We start from the raw sequence: 21257 nt of genomic DNA, 5'->3' as shown, positions 1-21257 counted from the left end.
CTTCCTCCTCCTCTTCCTCCTCCTCTTCCTCCTCTTCCTCTTCCTCCTCTTCTTCTTCTTTTAATATTTATTTATTTTATTTATATGAGTACACTGTAGCTGTCTTCAGACACACCTGAAAAGGGCATCAGATCTCATTACAGACGGTTGTGAGTCACCATGTTGTTACTGGGAATTGAACTCAGACCTCTGGAAGATCTCTTAACTGCTAAGCCATCTCTCTAGCCCCCAGAGCTTCTTTACACACACACACACACACACACACACACACACACACACACACACACACACAGAGTCCTGATGCTCTGACTGCAAAATGATTTAAGTTAGGTTATTTGAAGTGTTCAGTTCAGGATTTCATGCTTTGAGTTAACCTGCTTGCCCCCCACCAAAAAAACAAAAACAAAAACAAAACAAAACCAAAAAAAAAAAAATTATGAAATTTCCTTTTACCAAAGATGGCAGCCATTCAGGGGAAGAATGAGAGTCTGGAGAAAGTGTCCTCCCTCACTGCCCAGCTGGAGTCCACCAAGGAGATGCTGCGCAAGGTGGTGGAAGAGTTGACGGCCAAGAAGATGAACCTTGAGAGCTCTGAGAGGACAGTGTCCGACCTGACAGCTTCCCTCCAGGAGAAGGAACGCGCCATCGAGGCCACCAATGCAGAGATCACAAAGCTCCGCTCTCGGGTGGACTTGAAGTTACAGGAGCTTCAACACCTGAAGAATGAGGGGGACCACCTCAGAAACGTGCAGACGGAATGCGAGGCACTCAAACTTCAGATGGCGGAAAAGGACAAGGTCATCGAGATTCTGAGGCAGCAGATTGAGAACATGACTCAGCTGGTTGGCCAGCATGGGCGAACCGCGGGCGCTATGCAAGTGGAGAAGGCTCAGCTAGAGAAGGAGATTAACGACCGGAAGCTGGAGCTGCAGGAGTTTAAGGTCTGAGTGGTGGTTGTGGGCCGGTTAGTTCTCGAATTCTCTGTTCTCAAAGCAGCAATGACCTCATGATTGAGAAGGGTTCTTGAGGTTTGTGGCCTACTGTGCAAATTATCTGAGTTGATATGCATGTGTGTTTTTGAGAAAAGATTTCTACTTTCACTCTAAAAAGAATATATGACTCCAAAATGGCTCAGGGTCAAAAGGAAAATGGCAAGGAGTGCAGCCTCTCTGTGGTATGATACCCAAGCCTGGAGTGGAGGTGTTTTTTCACAGATGGGAGTTTGACCTCCATGTCCTCCTTCCCAACAACTATATAACGTGGGCCTATTCACTGACTCTTGGTGCATGTGTCTGTGAAAATTACAAGCAAACAGAAAAACACAACAACTCGATTAGACTAGTGTGTGGCTTAGATAAGAAAATATGCATCAAAGACAACCTGGCCTAAGTAAATATTAGTCTCTTTCCCTCATTCTGTTATCCCGTTCAACTTTGTCTGTATGTAGTCTGTGTGTTTAAATAATGAGCCTCCTTACTGCACAGGTGACTTCTTAAAGCAGGGTACACATCTTAGTTATCTTTGTAGGTTTTTTTCTCCCCATATCTTTTTGATTTTTTTTGGAAGCCAGGTCCCACGAATCTCATTATGTTGGCTCAAGCTGGCCTTAGACCTGCAGTGATTATTCTGCCAAATTCTGGGACTCCAAGCACAAGTCACATAACACGAAATCTGGCTTTTTCTTTTGAGATAGTTTCACTACGTACCCATGGCTGGCCTGGAATTTACTATATAGACCAGTAAGCAGAGTGGTCTGGGTGGAACCTTCAAAGGCTAGTCCTGGTGATCTATTTCCATTAAGAATGTACTCAGGCCAGGCAGTGGTGGCACATGCCTTTAATCCCAGCCCTTCGGAGACAGAATTTCTGAGTTCAAGGCCAGCCTGGTCTACAGAGTGAGTTCCAGGACAGCCAGGGATATACAGAGAAACCCTGTCTCAGAAAAAAAAAAAAAAAAAAAATAGCACTGCCAGCTAGGTAACAAGCATTCAGATCATGAGCCTGTGGAGGGAGTCCTAAATTCAGACAATAAGAGTTGCCAAAGGAAAAAAGTAATATGGTAAAGCCTAGAGAAAACCAGTTTCCAGAAGTCGCTTTTATGCCCCGTACATACTCAACTACCCCAGAAGAAACCGTGAGAACTAAAATGCTGCCCACTGTTTATCTAGGGCACAGTCCCAGGATAGTTTAATGGAGGCTGATGATGTATGTGCCTATTCATGACAGGTCCAGTTTCTTATCTCCAAGGAGGGAAGCAGGTATTCATCTAATTATATAGCTCACAGAAACAGTTTCCACAATGAGCCACTCTTAGTAGCTAAGTGTCAAAAAGATTTCATGAATTCCTAAATGCCAGCCAAAGACAAGCCTTGTGAGCCATCTTGATGAACAGGAACAGGCAGCCCCTCCCCTCACATCTACCTCCTCCCTCACATCCATCCCCCTCCCTCACATCCATCCCCTCCCTCACATCCATCCTCTCCCTCACATTCATCCCCCTCCCTCACATCCATCCTCTCCCTCACATCCATCCCCTTCCTCACCTACATCCCCCTCCCTCACATCCATCCCCTTCCCTCACATTCATCCCCTTCCTTTACATCCATCTCCCTCCCTCACATCCATCTCCCTCCCTCACATCCATCCCCCTTCCCTCACAACTCCTTCCATTTCCGTTGCTAGTCTTTTTTCCTTTACCAACTATTATGGTTTGATTTTGGGATGCCCTCCCAGGCTCGTGGCTTGAGTGCATGTTCCCAGGTGACAGTGACGTGTTGGATGGTTGTAAAACCTTTGGGTCTGTGACATAGCCAGCAAAGATTGGCGACTGGAGGCAGGTCTTGAAGGTAATATTTGCTTTGGGTTCTGACCTGAGTTCTCTGCTCTCTGATCTGCCAAGATGTCAGGAAGTCACACAACACATCCCTGCCACTGGACTGAGATGTCCCACCTCCTATGCTTCCTGTCATGATGCATCCTCGGAAACTGGAGCCTAAGAACATATACATATACCCTAAGTTGCTTCTCATGAGTATTCTATCACTCAGTGTCCTCAGAAGTACTGACATTAAAAGTAGATAGAGTATTAATGAGACTGGTTTGTGCTATACATGTATATGTTCTTTTACAGTACTTTGTATTTGTCAAACCAGATTTTAAAAGATAAAAAAGATGCAAAGATTCGGGAGCTTGAAGCCAGAGTGAGTGACCTGGAACTGGAGAAGGTGAAGCTGGTGAATGCAGGCTCAGAGCGGCTCCGAGCGGTGAAGGACATCAGACATGAGAGAGATCAGCTGTTAAATGAGGTGAAGAGTAGTAGGACTGAACTAAACCATCTCTCAGGTATGGCACCTCAGTTCCCTCTGCCCTAAATGCTGTGAGGTCTGGTCTCACACCACAGATGCAGATGGCCAAGCTGCTGCAGGATGTGATCTGTACTGCACTTCTCATGGTTGTCTGTGAGGAGATTGCATCTTGATGCTTACTAGTCAATGCTTATATTACCTGTATTCAGTCCTCAGTTCCAAAGCGTAGGGTGAGGAGCTGAGTCCAGGCTTCCTGAGGGGTTGTCTTTACAGCTTTACTTTTTTTAAAAAAAAGTTTTATTTTTATTTTTATTTTATGTGTATGAGTACACTGTAGCTGTACAGAGGGCTGTGAGCTATCATGTGTGTGGCTGCTGGGAATTGAACTTAGGATCTTCTGTTGGCCCGCTCACTCCAGTGTAATTCATTGTAGCTGTCTTCAGACACACCAGAAGAGGGTGTCAGATCTCATTATGGGTGGTTGTGAGCCACCACTTGGTTGCTGGGATCTGAATTCATGACCTTCGGAAGAGCAGTCAGTGCTCTTACCCACTGAGCCATTTCGCCAGCCCTACAGCTTTACTTTTATGGAAATGGGGACCCTGCATCCTTTGAGCCAAATTATGTGATTAAAGGTTTAATAAACTGACATGTATAAATAGAAGTTATGCAAAACCACTGAAAGGAGAAATCTATGTGATGGGGACTTGAACAGAGGCAGTGGCAGCAAGAATGGGGGAAGAGCAAAGAATTGCTCTTTGGACAATGTGGTAGTGCACACCTTTAACCCAGCAGTGGGGAGGTGGAGATGGTAGATCTATGAGTACAAGACCAGCCTGATCTACACTATGAGTTCCAGGACAGCCAGAGTTATATAGTGAGATCCTTTCTCAAAACAACAACAACAACAAAACCACACATACCAACACACACACACACACACACACACACACACAATTTGAAAGGATGCAGCTGTAGAATTAGTGACTGGTGAGTTTGTTCTGGGTTTTAGTTTGTGGAATTAGAAAACAATAATAGCAATAACTAAAAAGGAAACTAGGGAAAAGGCAGGCGTGGGCGCAAAGAGTCAGGCAGAGGCAGTCAGATGAGGCGGCACCGAGGCCATGTGGAGCTGGACTTGTGTATGTAAATCTGTGTCATAGCCAAGTGTGATGCATGACAATGAGAGTCAGGAGTTCATGCTTATTTTCAGCAGTGTGTTGAGCTTGAGACAAGCCAGACTGCAAGAGACCTTGTCTTCCCCTCAAAAATATATATCATATTCTTAGGAAAATAGAATATATGGTGGATGAGTTTGTGCCAAGTGTTTTTAGAGTATAGAAATCTGGAAATGTTGACACACACATGCACTGCATTTGGTCATATCCATCCCTCCTGTTTCTGTTCTACTCTCCCTGGAAACCTCTCCCATCTCCCTCCCAACTGCATGTCCTCTTATTATTATTTTTTATAGCCCACTAATTCCAATTAGTGTTGCTTAAGTATGCATGGATTTAGGGCCATCCACCAAAGCATGGGCAACTTACAACACCCCTGAAAAACAAAATAAAAAAAATGAGGTCTTCCCCAGCAGCCATCAACTACCAATCGTTCCTCAGCTGTGAGTGGGATCTGGGGAGTCTCTCCCTTCGTTAATGCTGGAGTGTTGACTGTGTTCCAGGTATTTTGATAGTTACTAGAGATAGATAGATAGATAGATAGATAGATAGATAGATAGATAGATAGATAGATAGATAGATAACTAGAGTAACTTGGTAGTAAAATAAAATACTTGCCTGTAATGGCAAGGCCTTGGGTTTAGTATAGAGATAGGGAGGAAAACGAGACACTTGGGAATCTGGAGTGAGTGAGTTTGTCCCCAGCCTCTGAGATGCCATGATCACTGAGTACAGACATTGTCGCTATGTTATGTAGAGGACTATGAAGTCTTAAAGAGGAACTTCCGAAACAAAAGTGAGGAGATGGAGAGCACTACAAACCGACTGAAGATGCAGCTCAAGTCAGCTCAGTCTGAACTGGAGCAAACAAGGAACACACTCAAGACCATGGAAGGGTCCGATGGCCACGGTATGCTCTGCTTCAGTGCCTCTGTTTTTAAACCCATTGCCTAGATTGTTTCAGACACTGTCCTGGATATACTGCTTAGCACCTCTTCACAGCGCCCAGTAATGTGAGAAAGACATATCTAGGTAGGGGTGCTGGGTGGCACAAATGAGTGTTTCTACTGATTTAAGGGAGACTGACACATTCCTGACATATCTGAAGACATATCACTTTTTCTTTCTATGGCTATTTCAGTAATTTTTAACAAATCTCACGGTTTCCCCTTATTTTTAAAGCTAGAAATACAAGCCACTGATATTTTCATTGAACCTCACATTTTTTATTCATACAGTGTCTGCATAAACTGTAGTTCAGTTGTTAATTGGCAGCTCTTGACTTCTCTGTGATAAAAATGATATGAGATTGGGAAATAGGACTCTAGACGAGGGGTCTGTATCTCATGAAGCACTTGACATCTTCTACTCAGGGTCGTACTGATCCATGCACGTGCTTGTGAGTGCTCATGAGGATCATCAGTGAGAGCAACTGTTCCTCTCAGGTCCTTCTGCCATTCTGGGTATATCTGTATTAGCTGACTATACAATTTAAGCATAGTTTTTGTATTTTTGATTTCTTTAATATGTGTTTAATATGTGTTTTGATTTCTTCAATATGTGTACAGTGGTCAGAGGTCGACATCGGGTGTCTTCTTCCATTAGTCTCCAGTTCATTTTTTCAAACAGTCTTTCTTGTTTGCTGACCTGGAGGTCCTGATTTTGCTACATTGCCTAGCCAGAGAGTACAGATTACATGTGGCTGCTCCATGCCAGGCTTTATTACGGGGTGTGTTATAGGGCTGTGTCTGTGTATCTCATGTGTTTGTGTGTGTGTGTGTGTGTGTGTGTGTGTGTGTGTGTGTGTGTGTGTGTGTGTTGAGGTCAGAGGACAACACTCTGGAGTTGGCTGTCTCTTGAGATGTCTTGTTGGCCCCTGAGGTTATTTGGTCTTTGTATTGTCTGTTTGTTTGTCCTAATTAGTTAGAAGATTCATTTATGCTTGTCCAACAGCACAGTTTGTTTTGTTTGCTCAGATTAGCCTCAAAGTTGCTGTGTAGCTGAATTGACTTTGAGCTCCTGCTCTTCCTGTTTCTATTCCAGAAGCTGAGATTAAAGGCATTCTGAACCACACCTGGCAAGAACCATATGCTGTTAATGAAAAAAATCAGACTTAGTATTTTTCTGATGGGTTGTTTTCAACAGATAGTATGTTTTTCTTTTCCTTTTTAACTTCTAATTTATAGCTAGGCCTGACTCAAAGCAACATTAGTTTCAAACAGATTTTTCTCAACTGACTTGTAATAAAAGATAGGGTCTTCTGATTTTACATTTCTATGTAAAGACAGGTTCCCCATATTGTTTCCTTAGCTTACCACATCCTAAAGAGTCCGTGGAGTGTATCCAACTAAAGCATTCTCAGGGGGAGATGCTGGAGAGACAGCTCAGTGGATTAGAGCACCTGTTACTCTTCTAGAGGACCAGGGTTGAATTACCAGTACTCAGATAGGTGGCTCACATCTATAACTCCTTTTCCAGGGAATCTGACTCCCTCTTTTGGCATTCACAGGCAGCACAAAGCACACATGTGGTACACATATATACATGCAAGCAAAAAAAGCACATAAATAAAATAAATAGTTATAAATAAATAAATAATATAATATAATTATAAATAAAATAAAATAAATCTTTAAAAAATTAAAAATAAAATAAAATGGTCTCATCTTTTCCCCCAAAACAGTCATTTGTATGCTTCTGTGGTATTTTTACTACTGTGAGTTTTAGCATATGACAATACCTTTTGAGAATGAAATGGCATGGCTTGTGGCATCACTGGGATCGTTTAAAAGTCTGTTAGTAGTGGATGTCTTATATTTTTGGTTGTGAGCCTAGCCTTTAACGGCTGAGCCATCTCTCCAGCCCAGTAGTGGATGTCTTAAATGATACTTAAAACATGAGTTTCTGAAAAAAATCATCTTGGTTAAACATATATGCTGACTTATGTGTTTATTTCCTATGTGTATAAATTTGTTCATTATTATTATTACCAATGAAAATATGAAACTAACAGTAGTCAGTGAAATTAATTCTGATAGCAAAGAAACCACAAAACATCAGCATATATATTTTACTTAGTTGAAAATCTGTGAGTGTTTGCTGCAGTTATTTTATATAACCCAATACTAGAAACCCTAAAGTCCTTATTTCATGATGTTTTAATAGACACTTCCGAGGGACCTTAGTGCATTCCACTTGCTGTCTTCCCATAGATTTCAGTAGGCTCTCAAAATGTACAGCTTGTATCTTTCTCACAGCTATGAAGGTGGCAATGGGCATGCAGAAGCAAATCACAGCCAAGAGAGGTCAAATAGATGCCCTGCAGAGCAAGGTGCAGTTTTTAGAAGAGGCTGTGACAAGTGCTAATAAGGTGAGTGTTTGTCCTGAGAAACCAGCATGGTCTCTCACTCGCTCGCTCACTCGCTCATTAATATACCATAAGGCAGAAGAAGGCATAGCACAGGAAGTACAGTTGGAGAAAGATTTCTGATTGAGAGAATGAAGTGAAGTTCCCAAAGGAATATGAGGAATTTTTAAATTTAATTTAATTTTTAGGGTTTTTATTTTATGTATGTGACTGTTTTGCCTGCATATGTGTATGTACATATGTGTGTGTATTTATATACACACATGCGTATATGTATGTGTGTACGTACCACATGCATGCCATGTATGTTCAGAGACAGAAAATGTGTCAGATGCCCTGGCACTGGAGTTATGGATGGTTGTGAGCCACCATGTGGCCGCTGGGAACCTGGGTCCTCTGCAACAGCAACAAGTTCTAAGCTGCTGAGTCACCTCCAGGATCCTAAAGAACAGCTAGTTCGGGGACAGGCAAAGGCCATTCCTAGTAGTGGCAGGATTGTAGTTTGCTTACACTTATAAACAAATATAATCAATACCGCTCTAATGTCTTCCTTAAACTATGTTGTAAAGAATTGTGTACTAAACCGTACAGGGCTTGGATGAGCAGTGAGGCTACAGGACTACACAGAGAGGTAGGCGCCTGAGGACAGGGACACAGCTTTACATAGGTGGGACTGTTCAGTGCTACAGCAGCTGGGGAGAGCTTAATGATAGAGCGCTTGCCTGCTTGCCTGGCAAGTGCAAAGCCCTGGTTTGGTTCCCAGGTAAGAAAATGAAATGTATACGTATATGTACATGTATGTGTGGTCTTTTATCTTGAAAAGAAAACTGGATTTTGCTCATGAAACTGTCCATTATTGTGAAGGAATGGAAGACCTAATGTGGCTCACAATCCAGCATAAAGTGGGGTAGCTGATACATGCCTTTGAAAAGTGTGTGTAGGCTTTGTGTATTCCTACACAGCTCTAGCTAGTCACATGAAATTTTCACAGTCATTGACTGAAAATGTTCATAAGCAAACATGAAATTTGTGTTATGTTCAAATATTCTCTGATGTCAGTTTGAAGCAAATTTACATGTTTATATTATTGCAGGACTGACTGTACTAAACATGCAAAAGGAGTGGTATAAGTAAAAATAACCAGTGTAACTAAATCAATTACTAGCTGATCACCCACAGTGAGCCCTGGGGATCCTTTAGAATGTACATATATTGGTATACTCCTTATCTTGTAGAATTTCCTTTCTCTGTTCTTTCCCATTTTCCTGAACATATTCTTTTCTCTTTCTCTTTATTCCTTCCTTCTGGGGGTCTAAGGTAGTACTTCTCGCAGTTGATGGTAATTAGGGATTTGTGAGTCACTGCTTGATGTCAGCCCATGCCTGCCTCCACATGAAACAGCTCAGAGACACTCTCTCAGACAAAGCAAGAGGAGACTTGGAAAACAAACCCATCTTCCAATCTACAGATGTTCCTGCCCAATCCAAACAGAAAAGGGGAGGGAGAATACACACGCGCGCGCGCACACACACACACACACACACACACTGTGTCATGACAATACTTTCTGATATATTTGTAGCAAACACATTGATTATGAAAAAAATACAAAGAGGAGAAAACTAATTTGGAAAAGTTTTTCGTTTAATACCAAACATATTATATCAGCTATTCTATTTCCACCACTATCCTGACAGGTAACTTGAGAGCTAGATCTCTGTCTGCCTCCTTTGTTACTATGTCATACAACCCACAGTAAATATTTGTGAAATAAGTGTTCAACCCTGAAGCAAAATTGAAACTCTTGAGACTTTCTTTTTTAAAAGATTTATTTATTTTATGTATATGAGTACACTGTAGCTGTACAGATGGTTGTGGGCCATCATGTGGTTGCTGAGAATTGAATTCAGAACCTCTGCTTGCTCCAGCCCAAAGATTTATTTATTATTATAATTAAGTACACTGTAGCTATCTTCAGACACACCAGAAGAGGGCATCAGATTGTTGTGAGCCACCATGTGGTTGCTGGGATTTGAACTCAGGACCTTCAGAAGAGCAGTTAGTGCTCTTAACCATTAAGCTATCTTTCCAGTCCTCTTGAGACTTTCAAATAAATGTGTCTTCTTTAACTATGTTATTATTTAAAGTAAATTTCAGTAAAATTTAGTATACTATTATTCAATCCTACTGCACCAAAATTCTATTTTTTAAATTTAATTTTGTTTTATTTATTCACTTTATATCCCACTCACTGTCCCCCTCCCAATCACCCTCTCACAGTCCTTTCCTTTTCCCCCATCCCCTTCTCCTCTGAGCAGGTGTCCCCAACTCCCTGGGTATCCCTCCACCCTGGCACTTCAAGTCTCTTCAAGGCTAGGCACATGCTTTCCCAGTAAGGCCAAACAAGGCAGCCCAGGTAGAAGAACATACCATACAGGCAATAGCTTTTGGGATAGCCCTGGCTCAAGTTGCTCAGGATCCACATGAAGAAAAAGCTGCACATCTGCTACATATGTGTGGGAAGCCTAGGTCCAACCCGTCTATGCTCTTAGATTGATGGTTCAGACTCTGAGAACCCCAAGGGTCCGTGTTAGTTGACTCTGTTGGTCTTCCTATGGAGTTCCTGTCCCCTTCAGGGCCCAGAATTCTTCCTATTATTCTTCCATAAGAGTCCCCAAACTCTATCCAATGTTTGGCTGTCTCTGTATTTATCTGAGTCAGCTGCTGGGTGGAGCCTTTCAGAGGGACAGTATGCTGTGTGCAAGCATAACAGAGTATCATTAATAGGGTTAGGGACTGGTGCTTGCCCATGGGGTGGGTCTCAAGTTGGGCTAGTTATTGGTTGGCCATTCCCTCAGTCTCTGTTCCATCTCCTATATCTGCATTTCTTATAGACAGGATAAATTTTGAGTTGAAAGTCTTGTAGGTGGGTTAGTGTCTCTATTGCTCCGCTGGGGTTCCTGCCTGGCTACAGGAGGTGGTCTCTTCCGGTTCCATATCCCCAATTTAGTGAGTCACAGCTAAAGTCATCCTCATTGATTCTTGGGCACCTCCCTTATCCCAGGTCTCTGTCTCTTCCTGGAGATGCCCCTCACCTCCTCACCCCAGTCAGTTGCAGATATCTATTCATACTCATGGCCATCTAGCCATCTCTCATGTCCTTCCCCACACCTAATCCTGAACCCCTATTCCCTTCCCCATTCCCCCTTTTAGTACTCTCTCTCCATCTGCCTCCTATGACTATTTTATTCCCCTTTCTAAGTGAGATTCAGGCTTCCTCACTTGGGCCTTCCTTCTTGTTTAGCTTCTTTGGGTCTGTGGAGTGTAACATGGTACCTGTATTTTTTGGGTAATATCCACTTACAAGTAAGTATATATATACTATGCATTTCCTTTTTTGACTGGGTTACCTCACTAAGGATGATATTCTCAAGTTCCAACTGTTTGCCTGCAAAATTCATGATGTTTTTGTTTTTAATAACTGAATAGTATTCCATTGTGTAAATGTACCACATTCTTCAGTTGGGGAACATCTAAGTTGTTTCAAGTTTCTGGGTATTATACATAAAGTTGCTATGAACATAGTTGAGCAAGCATCTTTGTGAGATGTTTGAGCATCTTTTTGGGTATATGCCCAGGAGTGGTATAGCTGGGTCTTGAAATAGAACTATTTCCAGTTTCCTGAGAAACTGCCAAATTGATTTCCAAAGTAGTTGTTCAAGTTTGCCCTCCCACTGGCAACGAAAAAGTGTTCCCCTTGCTCCACATCTTCTCCAGCATGTGCTAACTCTTGAGTTTTTTATCTTAGCTATTCTGATGGGTGTAAGACAGAACCTCAGAGATGTTTTGATTGGCATTTTCCCTGATGACTAGGGACTTTGAACATTCCTTTAAGAGCTTCTTGGCCATTCAAGATTCCTCTGTTGAGAATTCTCTGTTTAGTTTTGTACCCCATTTTTAAATTGGGTTATTTGGGTTGTTGATGTCTAATTTCTTGAGTCCTTTGTAAATTTTGGATATTAGCCCTCTGTCAGATGTAGGGTTGGTGAAGATCCTGTCCCCATCTGTAGGCTGCCAGTTTGTCCTATTGACAATGTCCTTTGCCTTATAGAACCTTTGTGGTTTCATGAGGTCCCATTTATCAATTGTTAGTCTTAGAACCTGAGCCATTGGTGTTCATGAAATTGTCTCCTATACCAATTTATTTTAGGGTATTTCCCACTTGCTCTTCTATGAGATTTAGTGTATCTGGTTTTATGTTCAGATCCTTTATCCACTTGGACTTAAGTTTTGTGCAGGGTGATAAGTGTGGATCTATTTTCATTCTTCTACATGCAGACATCAGCATCATTTGTTAAAGATGCTTTCATTTTTCCATTTTATGGTTTTGGCTTCTTTATCAAAAATCAAGTATCATAGGTGCATGGCTTTATTTTGGGGTCTTCGATTTGATTCCATTGAACAATGTGTCTGTTTCTGTACCAATCCATGGAGTTTTTATCACTATTGCTCTAGCCGAAGAAGTGATAAGAACTTCCATTCCCTAAAAAAAGAAATTGAAGAAGATCTCAGAAAATGGAAAGATCTCTCATGCTCATGGATAGGTAGGATTAACAGTGAAAATGGCCATCTTACCAAAAGCAATCTACAGATTCCTTACAACCCCCATCAAAATTCCAACATGATTTTTTTATAGACCTTGAAATAACAATTCTTAACTTCATATGGAAAAACAAAACACCCAGGATAGCCAAAACAATCCTGAACGATAAAAGAACTTCACGATGAATCACCATCCCTAACCTGAAGCTGTACTACAGAGCAAAATTCTGCTTTTTAAATGCATGGCTGCTTCATACTTTGTAGATGTTACCAAAGATCTGAGGATACTAGTAGAGATGAAAATGTATCAGAGTGCTTTGACAGAAGTTTTAGGTTTCAGCACTTATCAAATTTTTATCAGCAATTATTCCTGATTCTTTCTCTTCCATAATTGTAGGAGAGACACTTTTTGAAAGAAGAGAAGAGTAAGCTCAGCAAAGAGTTGAGTACCGTAGCAACAGAAAAAAACAAGATGGCTGGGGAGTTAGAAGTGCTGCGGTCTCAGGAACGGCGCTTGAAGGAGAAGGTTGCCAACATGGAAGTCGCTCTTGACAAGGTAGTTTCTTAGCTGAGGTGATGTGGGAATTAGCACCCGGACAACAGCTGGATAGCATAGTTCTCAGTGGAAGTTCGGTGCCACCATCTAGCATCATATCTCAGTCTCACAGCACAGAGGCAGGGTGTCACTAACTCAGGAGACAAGTTAGAGATCTGCCACTGTGTAGGTAGTCAGTAACTGTGTTGCTGTCACCAAACTACCTGGAAGGACAGGAGAGGCTTGTTTTCAGTCTCAATTTCATCTTTCTCTCAGTATGCCCCATAAGGAAGGTTACTGTGGAGCTCACGATAGTAGGAAGAATAATATCCACACCATATGATAGATCAGGGAGCCAAGTGAAGACAAGGTGCCAGGTGAAGAAAGTCCTGTCTCTAGGACTGTGGTTCTCAACCTTCCTAATGCTGTGACCCCTTAACGCAGCTCCTCATGTTGTGCTGACCTCTAACCATAAAATTTGTTGCTACTTCATAACTAATTTTGCTACTGTTATGAATAATAAATGTAAATATCTCATATTTCTGATGGTCTTAGGTGACCCCTGTGAAAGGGTGATTCAACTCCTAAAGGTTAAGAACTGCTGCTCTATGGGGCTTTTTGTCTGCTGGGCCCCACTTCCTAAAGCTTCCACAGCCTATGGGAAACATTTTTTGACTCAAGTCATAATAGCATACTCCCTCCCCCCAAAATAACCATTTTCTGTTGAAGTTAGGCCCTGATTCCACCTCCCAACCCCATGCTCCCAGAAATAAGACTCAGACTCAAAATGTATTTACAAATACCTTGGCCATATGGCTAGGCTCTTCGTTGACTAGAATCATAACAAGATAACCCATTTCTTTTAATCTACAATCTGCCACATGGTTGGTTACCTGTGCTCAGTTACCATGTGTCTGTCTCCTCACATCTTCCTGGGTGGAACTCCCACTTAGCTCTATCCCAGAATTCTTTCTCCTCCCAAATTTCTCATTTTCTATTTCCTGCCTAAGCCATAGGCCATGGGCTTTTTTAACTGACAGGCGATGCATCCATTCAACGGATAGTACACAAGATATTCTCTCTACAATTTTCAGCTAACACGATCGTAGGAGCAGCAGATATGATATGTCCTTGCTATCCTTATCTACCTGAGTAAACATGCCTCCATCTGCATCAAACCAACCATCAAAAAGGATCTAGGTCTGGAAAGGTTGGGTAGAAGCCAGAAGGAAGAAGGGCCTGGCACTGTCTATCACTGTTACACAGGAATAAATCTGTCTTCCTGTTACTTAGAAACCCTGAAAACCTAACGGCATCCAAAACAATGACTAATTCCTAAGAAGGCAGACCTTTGTGGTTAGATAAAATACTCCATGATCTGACTGTGCCAGCCATGTTTCCTAAGACATGCTATTCTGAATTCAGTTGTAGTTTTGGATTTTTGAATGTGGCCCCAATCTTGCTATATATAGCCCAGGGTGACATTGAACCACTGATCTTTCTTCCTTTGCCTCCTACGTCCTAGAATTATAGGCCTCACCTCTGAGCCCAGATATAAACTTTATGCTTTAATAAAGCTTTTTACTCATCTCATTCTTAGTTCATTCATTCATACTAATTACTGCATATATGCTGTGTGTACACTGGATAAGATAGGCTACATGACTGACTGCGACAGATACATGGATCACTACAATACAGTGTGCCAGGGGTAGATGGTTTTCCTTGAAGAGCTGAAAACTATATTACAGGTTAATGAATTAAAAGTGCCTAAAGAACGGGGGATAAACCACTTGTGGTTGCTCGATTGTAGGCATCTTTGCAGTTTGCAGAGTGTCAAGATATAATACAGCGCCAGGAACAGGAATCGGTGCGTCTAAAACTTCAGCACACTTTGGATGTAAAAGTAAGGGTGTTTTCATAATACATAGTTTAAGCAGAAACAATGCCTATGCTTGAGATGTTTTGATAGCTTCTTTACATACAGTCTGTGTGTGTGTGTGTGTGTGTGTGTTTCATATTTGTGTGGGGTTTTTTTTTTGTTTTGTTTTGTTTTGTTTTCAAGACAGAGTTTCTCTGTATAGCCCTGGCTGTCCAGGAACTCACTCTGTAGACCAGCCTGGCCTTGAACTCAGAAATCCACCTGCCTCTGCCTCCCAAGTGCTGGGATTAAAGGCGTGTGCCACCACCGCCCAGCATATTTGCGTGTCTTTAAGTGATCACTGTAGAAGCCAGAGGTCCGTGTTAGGTCCTTCCTCAGTCACTTTCCAACAGGATCTCTCACTGAACCTGGCACTCACTAACTAGGTCAGTCTGGCTGACCAGCAAGGCCCCTGTCTCTCCACCTCTGCCTGGGGCTTACAGAAGTTTGGCTCATTGCATGAGTCCTAGAGTTCAAGTCCTTATGTTTGTACCCAAGCCCTTTACCATCTGAGCCAACTCCCAGGTCCCTGCATATCTTATATCTAAATATAGTTTCACACAATCTGCTGTTAGCACTTATGGAGTCTGTGGAGGTGTTACTACTCGGTGTGTCCACACTTGTGATTTAAGATAACATTGGGCTGGGCGGTGGTGGCTCATGCCTTTAATCCCAGCACTTGGGAGGCAGAGGCAGGCGGATTTCTGAGTTCAAGGCCAGTCTGGTCTACTGAGTGAGTTCCAGGACAGCCAGGACTACATGGAGAAACCCTGTCTCGAAAAACCGAAAAAAAAAGATAACATCGAAGCATCACATTTTAGACCTACTTGACAATAAGCAAGTAGAACAGTGTTCCACAAGCGCCTGACTTGAGTACCCGAGGAGAGTCTTACACACTCGGGTGCTGAGTGAATACAAAGACCCAAAGGGGCAATGTTTAGCTTGTTTGTGGAATAATCTACATGACAGCGAAACATCTTTTCTTAAAAATGATGCTTTTAAACTGAAATGTGTATATTTTTCAGAAGTATAGTTTAAGTTGATCATTATTTTAAAGTTTTAATAATAGGTTTGTCTATGGAATTAAAAATAATTTTGATTTCATAATTCTTTGTAGCTATAGGTTGGCATTACTTTGCTCACATCTGCATTATTTGTAGGAACTTCAGGGCCCTGGATACACCTCCAATTCTTCCATGAAACCTCGCCTTCTCCAGCCAGCATCTGTGACTCGGTCTCATTCTAACGTACCATCCTCCCAGTCAACAGCCAGCTTCCTGTCTCATGTTAGTAAGCCATCGTGTAATCCATGAAATGAATGGGAAAAGTCACCTTCAAAAGTAATGTTTATAGCTAGCATTTCAGTGACTAGATCTTAGATTTATACAATTTCTAGGAATCCAGACTGAAAAAAATTCTTCGCTATTTTCTTGAAAAAGGCAAAATGAAATAATCATTGGGATTAATGATAACAAAAATATTAAAGTACGTTTTAATTACATTATATGCAGAAGTTTTTATTCTTTCAAAACACAAGAAAAATATGGACAATATAAATTCAGACTTTCTCTGAAGAAAGACTTGTTCTGTATATCAGTTACAATAATCAAACTTTTACTTTTAAAAGTTCTGTCTTTAAAATGGCAACAGGGTCATCAGAACCACTGCACATACTATTTAAATAAAAGTAGGGTGCTGGCCAAATGACTAGTAGTTGAAATGGACCTGTGCACTGCAAAATAAACCGTCATTTATTCTGCTTTTCCATAGTTCCTGTCTAGCAGCTACATTACTTTTATAAAAGAATATAATATACAGATGTGTGGGTTGTTTTAATCAGCACTCTATAAAAACCAACACACTGAAGGAGGACCCGACGAGGGACCTGAAGCAACTTCTGCAGGAGTTGAGAAGCGTGATCAATGAGGAGCCAGCCATGCCCCTGAACAAGGCTGAGGAGGCTGGGAGGACTGCGTCTCTTGGAGCATTGTAGGTGACCGTAAGACTGCATGCTCATGATGGCAAAGCTTCTCCCAGGAGTGTGCCACCATTAAATTGTCCACATGCTCCTTTGGAAGGTAGAGGATTCAACAACTTTGAACCAGCATGCAGGTGGAGAGATCAGGCAAAAGCAAAAAGGCCAGCCCCAAGCGCGAGTGCTCATTCAGTCCAGAAAGTGACCAGTGCAGGGTTAGTCAGGGTTAGTTTGCAGTATCTTAAGATTCCCAAGAGATTTCACATCCATAGTCTTGAGTATCGCACACCACCAACTGTAAGAGGGTGGTGTTGCTTGTAGTTTTTGCTACACTAAGTTAAGCTCCAGGCAGACTGTGCTACCAGTTCCGCCCAGGTTCCTTCAGATCTGAGGATGAAACACACACACACACACACACACACGCACACGCACACGCACACGCACACACACACACACACACACACACACACACACTTGCCTTATTGGCTCAGTTGCTGGGGCTTCTAATCTCCCATGGTTAGCGTGCCCTCCCGATACTCTATCTGCCCTCAGCTTTAGTTGCATTTCTAATCTCCTGCCTGGGGAAATGGCCTATGGTCACTCCACCTGAGATCTTACATGGCTGGTCACTTTTTGTCCCTCTGAGGCATGGTGAAAAAAACCATGACAATACAAGGTGGGACACCATTTATTTGTCCCATCTTATAAGCAAAAGAAACAAATCCCAAATGACTGATTTGTGTACAACACACAGTCTATTTCGAAACTAGAACTATGTAGCACTGGGAACTAGGAGCACTCAAGGAATAAGCTAATAGGAAAAGCTCAGGTCTCTGGCTGTTCTTGACAATGGCTTATATAAAATTAGTAAGTCTCATCCAAAGCAGATTCAGTCAGCTTACCAGCCCCTCCCGACCCATATCTACAGAGAGCAGTGACACTCCTATGTACTTTTCAAGTGCTTTTGAATTGTCATTTAGATAAACATATTAAACATTTAACATGGTATCCATGTTGGTATTAATCTTATTTTTGTAGTATTAATGTGTTTATAAGGCAAATATCTGAAAGTAAAATTTTCTGAATATCTCTATGGTAAGTCATCTCCAGTTCCTTAAGATGTTCAGAGAATGTATATTTAATCTAAATGCTGACATTACCTGGACTGATATAGTTGCTAACAGTAAAGCATTAGTAATATATTGGTTATGTATGATGTACCTCTGGCACATAATGTCAGAAATGTTCTGTTGGCTATTCCAGCAAAGAGTCTTTTCTCTTGCAGAACACTTCCTTTTCTGTGTGTGTGTGGGAATGAGACAGGGTCACTGTGTAGCCCTGGCTGTGCTGGAATTCACTGTGTAAACCTGGCTACCCTCAAACTCACAGTTACCTGCCTGCCTCTGCCTCCTGAGGGCTGGGATTAAAGGGTGTACTACCACATACTGTCTTTTTTTTAAAAAAACAAAAACAAAAAACAATCTTACCCCAAGCCGGCTTTGAACTCTTGATCCCCTGCCTCAACATCCAGAGTGTTAGGATTAGAAGCATGCATGTGCTACCATGCCAAGCTGGTCACTTTCATTTTTCTAATAGGCCCTCTGCACATGGGCAGTGTTGTAAGGTGAACTGACAGATGACTAAATGTCAGCATAGATTGACTTTCCTCTTATGAAACCAAGAGAGTGTCACAAGTCTGGTCCCGAGCACTAATGATGCGGAGGTTTACCATAGCTTCCCCAGTCACCTTCCATCACTTTCCATCACTTTCACTTGGGACTGCATCAAAGAAATGTATCTGGTGATAATTCCGGTGAATTTTCTGTAATCCTCCAAATGGCCCTGTCAGTAAAGTCTGACTTCTCCCCAATGCTGAAGAATGCCTGCAAGAAAGCCTGTGTAGTGGTGCGTGCCTGGAATCCTAGCACTTGTGGAGCAGAGGCAGGAGGATTGTTGCCAGCCTGGTTTACATGGTGAGTTCCAGGCCAATCAGTACTATACAGCTCCAACCTGTTAAAACAACAACAAACTACACACCAAAAACAAAGTCATGGAAGAAAGCGTTGTCTGAGTTGAAATCCAGAACTAGCTGGTTCTTGGTAGATTTGCTTGGATGCCTAAAATACAGTGATGCGTAGGTAGCTTAAAGAAAAGTTAAGCATAAGTGAGTAGTTGGTTGTTTCTTTTTCTTTTTCTTTTTCTTTTTCTTTGTTTTTTTCTTTTTGGCTTTTTGAGACAGAGTTTCTCTGTATAGCTCTGGTTGTCCTGGAACTCACTCTGTAGACCAGGCTGGCCTCGAACTCAGAAATCCACCTGCCTCTGCCTCCCAAGTGCTGGGATTAAAGGCGTGCACCACCACCGCCCGGAAATTGTTTCTAAAAGATGAATCCAGAAGTGCACATGCATTTACCTCAGTTAGCCAAGTTCTGTCTATCTACATAGAAACACATGTGTATAGTTGACTGAGTTCTGCTCCACAGAGATGCATGTGTGTATGGTTGACTGAGTTCTGCTCCACAGAGATGCATGTGTGTATGGTTGACTGAGTTCTGCTCCACAGAGATGCATGTGTGTATGGTTGACAGTTCTGTCTGTTTCCACAGGGATGACAGAGTAAGAGACTGCATCACTGAATCAAGCCTGAGAGCAGAGCTCTGCCACAGGTAAGAATACCAGACTGTTAGGCTGATCCATTGTGCAGGAATGTTCTCTATGGCCTGGCAATTTGGGAAGTGAGTTTGAATAGTTTTCATGGAACTTGATGTGCATATTGGCTTCAGAGAAGGAAAGCTGTTACATTGCTTAACTCTAAAAAGGACTTCAAGGCTCTAGAAGTGAATTAAAAGCATTTTCTTTTCTTTCTTTTCTTTTTTGCTTATTTTAAATCTTGCTGATTGTGAGCTTTAGCTTTCTGTTATTATAGCACACTGCCTGGGGGAACTTACAAGAACAAAAGTTGATATTCCCCACATGCCTGAGGTTCCAGCCTACAGTCAGGCACACTCATTGCTTTGGGACCCTGTTGAGGGTGTCAGATGGCAATGGTAAAGCTATGTTAAGACTCTGAGGCAGGCTGCTCACCTCACTGCTGAGAAGCAAGAGAGAAAAGGACTAGGGATCACAGTTCCCTTGACTGTCACTCATGGTGACACAGGCCCCACCTTCTGAAGGGTCCACAGCTTTCCAGTAGTTCCAAGCTGGGGACTGCGCCTTAGTCCTTCATTTAACTCATGGACTTAGGAGGACACTCAGCATCCAGATAAAAGCACTGATATTTAGCCATATGAACTATTGGTATGGTATGCCATACCAAAGAACTTTCTCTACATGTATGTGTATTTACAATGTCTTTTGTAACCTTGAAAGGTGGTTCCAAAGGAAGTTACAACAGCATCAATGTAAGATCGTAAGACTTGTGCTAAAGATGATCCTATATTCATCAATTGAATAGATGAATTCTAAATGAAATCATTAAAAAATAAAGAAAACTTACAACACTCTACAAAACTCTAAAAAGGACAATTTCTGAGAGCAATGTGAGCAAAAGAGAAAAAAAGTCTAATAGTTCATTTTTCAGAGAGGACACAAAATTCAATGCTTTATAAATCCTGTCTCATCACTGCCTGTTCCGATGAACACTGGTCTCCCAATCTGGCATTGAAAACTCTGACTTCTAGCAACTGTGCTGGCTAGTTTAAGTCAACCTGATGCAAGCTAGAGTTGCTTAAGAAGAGGAAACTACAGTTGAGAAATGCCTCCGTAAAATGCAAGCCTATGAGGTGTTCTCATGATGAATGATTGGTGTGGGAGGCTGAGCCCACGAGTGTACGGCACCGGGTGGTGGGGAAATAAAGGGGTGGGAGAGACCCACGTCTCACCAGAGTTCAGGTGCTCTGAACAGGTGGACGTGGGAGACTGTTGAGCACGCTCTTCACAAGGCCAAGTGGTCATCTGGGAAGCCATGTAACCCCAGTATGCGGGGGTGGGAAGGAGCAGTCTGGGGTCCCTGGACCTCACGGAGGCTAAGGATGACATGTTCTAGCTTTTGGGCATTACAGGACATCGCTGGACACCGCAGAAGAGCTGAGAACGGGTGGGGACTCTGGGGTGGCAGTGGCCCTGGGCTGAAAGGAAAAAAGGGGGATGGGGGAGAGAAGGTGCTAGGTGGTTCTCACGCAGGGCAAGAATCCTTTGTCCGGTCTGGAGGCTGGAAACGCTGGGAGGCTTTCCTGCGGGAGATTAGACGGGGCTCTTTAGGGGAAGGCTTATTCCATTGTTCCAGTCTAAATGACTGGAGGGAGTCCATAGTTTTAGGGTTTTATTGTAGAAAAGAGAGAGACAGAGACAGAGACAGAGGGAGAGGGAGAGGGAGAGG

At 42.3% G+C, this 21257-nt stretch overlaps 1 protein-coding gene and 1 long non-coding RNA gene across 28 annotated transcripts in view; one reads left to right on the top strand and one right to left on the bottom strand.

Annotated features, from left to right (window-relative positions):
* Ccdc158 (coiled-coil domain containing 158) overlaps positions 1-21257 on the top strand; it is a 69195-nt gene that overhangs the window by 35105 nt on the left and 12833 nt on the right. For 21 of the 26 annotated variants that reach the window (XM_031391035.1, XM_031391030.1, XM_031391023.1 and 18 more), the window contains 9 exons: positions 459-941; positions 3152-3341; positions 5240-5392; positions 7740-7852; positions 12849-13007; positions 14800-14892; positions 16068-16193; positions 16748-16896; positions 19486-19545. In XM_031391035.1, the coding sequence (XP_031246895.1) occupies positions 459-941; positions 3152-3341; positions 5240-5392; positions 7740-7852; positions 12849-13007; positions 14800-14892; positions 16068-16193; positions 16748-16896; positions 19486-19545 (1526 nt within the window). The remainder of the gene's footprint in view (positions 1-458; positions 942-3151; positions 3342-5239; positions 5393-7739; positions 7853-12848; positions 13008-14799; positions 14893-16067; positions 16194-16747; positions 16897-19485; positions 19546-21257) is intronic. The other 5 variants (XM_031391045.1, XM_031391043.1, XM_031391037.1 and 2 more) reach the window with 3 other exon arrangements.
* Positions 12261-21257, bottom strand: part of LOC116104506 — a 10212-nt gene continuing 1215 nt past the window's right edge. For both annotated transcript variants that reach the window (XR_004123933.1, XR_004123932.1), the window contains exon 2: positions 12261-12392. This is a non-coding gene — a long non-coding RNA (uncharacterized LOC116104506). The remainder of the gene's footprint in view (positions 12393-21257) is intronic.

This window comes from Mastomys coucha, unplaced genomic scaffold (genome assembly GCF_008632895.1).
Source record: "Mastomys coucha isolate ucsf_1 unplaced genomic scaffold, UCSF_Mcou_1 pScaffold22, whole genome shotgun sequence".
NCBI classification, from domain to species: Eukaryota; Metazoa; Chordata; class Mammalia; order Rodentia; family Muridae; genus Mastomys; species Mastomys coucha.
Note: the sequence above shows the minus strand (reverse complement) of the source record. Positions and strands in the feature narration are given on the sequence as shown.